Below are 6,311 nucleotides of genomic sequence, written 5' to 3' on the forward strand. Positions count from 1 at the left end.
CGGGCCGAAGTCTTCATCCGATGGGGCAGAAGAGGACATCCAGACCAGCAGAAGTCTTCATCCTATCCGGGCAGAAGAGGACATCCGGACCGGCAGACATCTTCATCCAAGCGGCATCATCTATCTTCATCCATCCGGAGCGGAGCCATCTTCTTCCCAGCCGATGCGGATCCATCCTCTTCAACCGATGCCTACTCGCCGAATGAAGGTTCCTTTAAATGACGTTATCCAAGATGGCGTCCCTCGAATTCCGATTGGCTGATAGGATTCTATCAGCCAATCGGAATTAAGGTAGGAAAAATCTTATTGGCTGATTCAATCAGCCAATCAGATTCAAGTTCAATCCGATTGGCTGATACAATCAGCCAATCAGATTCAAGTTCAATCTGATTGGCTGATCCAATTAGCCAATCAGATTGAGCTTGCATTCTATTGGCTGATCAGAACAGCCAATAGAATGCGAGCTCAATCTGATAGGCTGATTGGATCAGCCAATCGGATTGAACTTGAATCTGATTGGCTGATTGAATCAGCCAATCAGATTTTTCCTACCTTAATTACGATTGGCTGATAGAATCCTATCAGCCAATCGGAATTCGAGGGACGCCATCTTGGATGACGTCATTTAAAGGAACCTTCATTCGGCGAGTAGGCGTCGCTTGAAGAGGATGGATCCGCGTCGGCTGGGAAGAAGATGGCTCCGCTCCGGATGGATGAAGATAGAAGATGCCGTTGGATGAAGATGTCTGCCGGTCTGGATGTCCTCTTCTGCCCCATCGGATGAAGACTTCGGCCCAGCTGGGTGAAGACGACTCAAAGTAGGGAGATCTTCAGGGGGGTAGTGTTAGGTTTATTTAAGCGGGGTTTGGGTGGGTTAGAGTAGGGGTATGTGGGTGGTGGGTTTTAATGTTGGGGGGGTTGTATTTTTTATTACAGGCAAAAGAGCTGATTACTTTGGGGCATGCCCCGCAAAAAGCCCTTTTAAGGGCTGGTAAAAGAGCTGATTACTTTTGTATTTTAGAATAGGGTAGGGAATTGGTTTTTTTGGGGGGGCTTTTTTATTTTATTAGGGGGCTTATATTAGGTGTTATTAGTTTAAACTGCTTGTAATTCTTTTTTATTTTTTGTAATTTAGTGGGGGGGTTTTTGTATTATAGAATAGTTTATTTAATTGTATTTAATTGTAGGTAATTTATTTAATTAATTTAATGATAGTGTAGTGATAGGTTTAATTGTAACTTAGGTTAGGATTTATTTTATAGGTAATTTTGTATTTATTTTAACTAGGTAGCTATTAAATAGATATTAACTATTTAATAGCTATTGTACCTAGTTAAAATAAATACAAAGTTGCCTGTAAAATAAATATAAATCCTAAAATAGCTACAATGTAATTATTAATTATATTGTAGCTATATTAGGGTTTATTTTATAGGTAAGTATTTAGTTTTAAATAGGAATAATTTAGTTAATTTTAGGAATATTATTTTGTTTAATATAAATTATATTTATGTTAGGTGTGGTGTTAGGGTTAGAGTTATGTTTAGGGGTTAATAACTTTATTATAGTAGCGGCGACGGTGCGGGCAGGAGATTAGGGGTTAATAATTGTAGGTAGGTGGCGGCGATGTTAGGGAGGGCAGATTAGGGGTTAATACTATTTATTCTAGTGTTTGCGAGGTGGGAGTGCGGCGGTTTAGGGGTTAATACATTTATTATAGTGGCAGCAAGGTCCGGTCGGCAGATTAGAGGTTAATAAGTGTAGGTAAGGTAGCGGCGACGTTGGGGGGGCAGATTAGGGGTTCATAGGGATAACGTAGGTGGCGGCGGTGTCCGGAGCGGAAGATTAGGGGTTAATAATAATATGCAGGGGTCAGCAATAGCGGGGGCGGCAGATTAGGGGTTAATAAGTGTAAGGTTAGGGGTGTTTAGACTCGGGATTCATGTTAGGGTGTTAGGTGCAGACTTAGAGAGTGTTTCCCCATAGGAAACAATGGGGCTGCGTTAGGAGCTGAACACTGCTTTTTTGCAGGTGTTAGGTTTTTTTTCAGCCAGCTCAGCCCCATTGTTTCCTATGGGGATATCGTGCACAAGCACGTTTTCCCAGCTTACCGCTACCATAGGCAACACTGGTATTGAGAGTTGAAGTGGAGCTAAGTTAGGCTCAACGCACCCTTTTTTGAGCCTAACGCAGCCCCTCAGACAACTCTAAATACCAGCGTTGTTGGAAAGGTGCGTTGGGAAAAAAAAGCAGCATTAGCTACGCGGGTCTTTACCGACAAAACTCTAAATCTAGCCGAAAGTTTGTGCATTGCTTTTCAATTGAAGATTCCCTACACAAGCATTACCTTATTATGTATAATAAAAAATGGCAACGAATCTTAAAAGTTTCCAATAATATTTTACAAACTCTGTCAAGTTGACATAGTTGTTTTTATATTTTGTTTTGGTCAAATTGTCAGGACTGTATTGAGTTATTTGTATTATGGTGGTGTAAAAAACACAATATAACACACTTAAGGAACTATCTGTTGTTGACTAGATAAAAGTTACACCTTTGTGCTGCTATTCCAAATATTTGCTACAATTGAAGCATAGTGTGGTATTATGGACAGCTGAAACAACATTTTCCAAGAAACGTGTTTATATATATATTTACATTGTTCTATGGTATTAATCTGCTATGGTAGAGACAGAGTTTTATAGGTTGCCATAGGAATTGGCTATATGTTCAAATGAAAAACTATGCTTTCAAATATATTGGGTTTACCAGAAAATACAGTATATATATTTTTGTTCATTTTGTTAGACTAGGTAATTGTTTTATTTTTAGATATTTAAATGTATCTATTTATGTTTATTTATTTTGAAAGTAAGTATAATTATAAAAACAACTCTAATAATTATAATGATAACAAAAATATTTAAATATTATTTCAAGAACACTTAAACATAATGATTTCATATTCTTCCAAGAATTATGTAACATAATTCAAGTGGTAAGTCATTATATTATTATGATTATTATTCATATTAATAATAATAATATTATTTGTATTAATGTGTATGTAAACACCTTCCTTGCACTGGAGAGTTAATGACCCCTACTGGTTTCCATGTTTTTGGGCCTATCAATAGTTTTACCATTTCCAGCTTTTTCAAGGGTAACCTGGCCATTTTTTAAACACAATACTAGCCCAGCTACTAATATGTCCTGTTTGTGAGTATTTACAGTCCCAGAGCAATGCCATATTTAGCAACTAATCTTCTATGTAGTGGTGCAGCGTTTAACTCCTGGCACCACAGGGAGTGAAGCACTAAAACGCACAACAAAGCAACAGTACAACCACAACCCAAAGAGGTCACACACGCTTATAATGTGAAAAGCAATCTTCAGCATCTTTCTGTAGCAACAACAGCACCCTACAGCCAATCAAAACCCTGGTTTACTTCTGTTTCCTCTAGTCGTAATATGTATCCATATATCCGAATAGTAGCTGAACTAATGATCTCTGAGTAGTGCTGAATGGTAATCAGTCTGTTACTGAGCAGTGAGCAATAAGTTTATTATAAGCACAAATAGTACTTGGTTTGGAGTGATCAGACACATTACATTTTGTTGTATATATAATGCTTAAATAGTAATCATAGAAATGTTTTTGTTTAATTTCAATTTTTTGTTTGCTTAACAATATTTTTATTTTATTTTTAGGCATATTCATGACCATTTCTTTGCTATCCATTGTCTATGGAGCACTACGGTGTAACATCTTGGCCATTAAAATCAAGTATGATGACTATGATATAAGTGTTAAGCCTGTGGCCTACCTCTGCATTTTCCTCTGGAGGAGTTTTGAGATAGCTACCAGAGTCATTGTGTTAGTCCTCTTTAGTTCAGTTCTACAAATATGGACTCTGCCTGTGGTGTTAGTTAACTTCTTCTTTTTTTTCTTATACCCATGGATCCTTTTCTTGCAAAGTAAATCTCCCTTTCCTGAAAATTTAGAAAAGACCTTGACGAGGGTTGGCACAACAATTGCGCTTTGCTTCCTCACTTTCCTTTATGCTGGAATTAACATGTTTTGCTGGTCTGCTGTTCAACTTAAACTCAATGATTCTGATTTAATCAACAAGTCCCAAAACTGGTATAGAATGGCTGTGTATTATATGCTAAGATTTGTAGAAAATGCCTTCCTCTTACTATTGTGGTATATCTTCAGAACAGATGTCTACATGTATGTTTGCGCCCCTATGTTGGTCCTACAGCTTCTGATTGGGTACTGCATTGCTGTGCTGTTTATGCTTGTCTTCTACCAGTTTTGTCACCCCTGCAAGAAACTGTTTTCATCAAGTATTTCTGAAGGCTTGTTAGCCTGCTCCAAGTTTCTGTGTTACCTGTGTATACCCACAAAGGCATCAACAAAAGGGGATATGTTTGGTATCAAATCGTCAAGTAGCTTTGATAACTTTAATCAAATTAACTCAAAGGTTGCTGATCCACAGAAAGAAAATACTCACCAAGATATACCTTCCAATGCCTGAAAGGGGAATCGTCACTGTGCAGTTACTGCCAAGAGAATGCTGCATTATTGACAGCAAAGATTGATGCATAAAACGCACACAGACCGAACAGGATGAAACTGAAACATTAGTGGTTTTAATAAATATGTCAAAGAAAATCTTAAATTTAATATGGAACTTTGAGCTGAAGATCAAAATGTTTTAATTAGAAATGATGAAAGTTCCTTGAGGCTTATGCAATGGAAATATTTTAAGTATTGTGCTATAAATGTATTTATTCTGCACTATTTTATCACTTGAAAGCATATACTGATATAGGATGAGTATGGTTTAATTTGTAATATGACTCTTCTTTAGAGAAAATCAGTCATATTTGTAAATACAGGTACTGTATGTAATATTTAAATAATTTATTGTTTCTCAATAATAAGCTGATTACAATTAATAATTTTATAAATAAAGTTTAACTGATACACTGAAGTGCTTTTTTGATTTCGGAGCATGTACAGGAATCTTTCCACTTTAAAGGGCCATGATACCCAAATGTTGAAACACTTGAAAGTGATGCAGCATAGCTGTAAAAAGCTGACTATAAACTGAACATCTCTATGTAAAAAGAAAGATATTTTATCTCAAAATGTCCTAAGTATTTAAACCCCATTGCAAAGGACTTTAAACAGCAAATCAGTATGTCTGTCCCGGGACAGGCAAGGGAGTGAGCTTAATGAACACTCATGTTAATACCCTATTTAGTTTAAGGAAGTTTACTATGAAATCTCAATAGAGTTAAGTGAAATCTCATGAGATCACAGTAAAAGAGTTCATGACCTCAGCACTGCTGGTGCTGATTGGCTGCAGTTCATTTCTTTTCTTTTTTTTACCTGCAGCTGGACAGCAGCTGAGTATAACTTTTTACACAGAACTTACTCTGGTGAGCTGAGGAAGTTGTGAGGTAAAATATCTTCCTTTTTTACATAGAGATGCTCAGGTGATATTTTCCTGTCAGCTTTTAACAGTTATACTGCATCAGTTTCAAGTGATTTAGCATATGAGTATTATGTCCCTTTAATTTATTTTAATGGTTATATGAAAAAACTAAATTCAAATATATGAGGCAGTCACCATCTGTATAGAATCACTCAGCTTTAGCTAATTACATTATGTTTGGTTTCATATCTTTAAAGGGACAGTAAAGTTGAAATAAAATTTTCCTATTTACTTATCCAATTGGCTTCATTCTCTTGGTATCTTTTGCTGAAAAAGCAGACCTAGGTAAGCTAAGAAGCAGCAACGCACTACTGGAAGCTTGATGCTGATTGGTGGCTGCACACATATTCTTCTTGTCATTGACACGCCCAGGGTGTCCAACTAGCTCCCAGTAGTGCATTGCTTGTTCTTTATCAAAGGACACCAAGAATGAAGCAAATTTGGAAAGAAAAAAAAATGAAGTCCTTTTACCTTCTAATAATGTCTGTGACAATCCATGCAAAATTCCCTGGAAAAGCCTGTGATACCCTGTTTCTTATAGTTTTTATTGGGATTAATTGATGTTTGCTGTCAAATAATTAAATATTTCAAGCAATTTACTGATTTAGACAGGGCTCTTATTAAAGATTGGAATGGCTTAGAAAAAAATGTCACCTGAACTGTTTTTTTTCAGGATGGCAATTCTTACCAATCAAAATCTACACTTGGGAGTACAGAGAGGAACATGAATAGTGCTGTCCAGAGGCGCAATACATGTTCCCCTCTGCACACCCTGCAACATGTGTAACTCATAAGTTTCCAGGA

The 6,311-nt window shown here is 36.8% G+C and overlaps 1 protein-coding gene across 2 annotated transcripts in view; it reads left to right on the forward strand.

The window, feature by feature from the left end:
- The window catches only part of XK (X-linked Kx blood group antigen, Kell and VPS13A binding protein), a 30,778-nt gene extending 25,778 nt beyond the window's left edge, over nt 1–5,000 (forward strand). For both annotated transcript variants that reach the window (XM_053707606.1, XM_053707607.1), the window contains one exon: nt 3,712–5,000. In XM_053707606.1, coding sequence (XP_053563581.1) covers nt 3,712–4,541 — 830 coding nt within the window. In that variant the 3' untranslated portion in view covers nt 4,542–5,000. The remainder of the gene's footprint in view (nt 1–3,711) is intronic.
- The last annotated feature ends 1,311 nt before the right edge of the window (nt 5,001–6,311 follow it).

The sequence above is a fragment of the Bombina bombina genome, chromosome 3 (genome assembly GCF_027579735.1).
Source record: "Bombina bombina isolate aBomBom1 chromosome 3, aBomBom1.pri, whole genome shotgun sequence".
NCBI classification, from domain to species: Eukaryota; Metazoa; Chordata; class Amphibia; order Anura; family Bombinatoridae; genus Bombina; species Bombina bombina.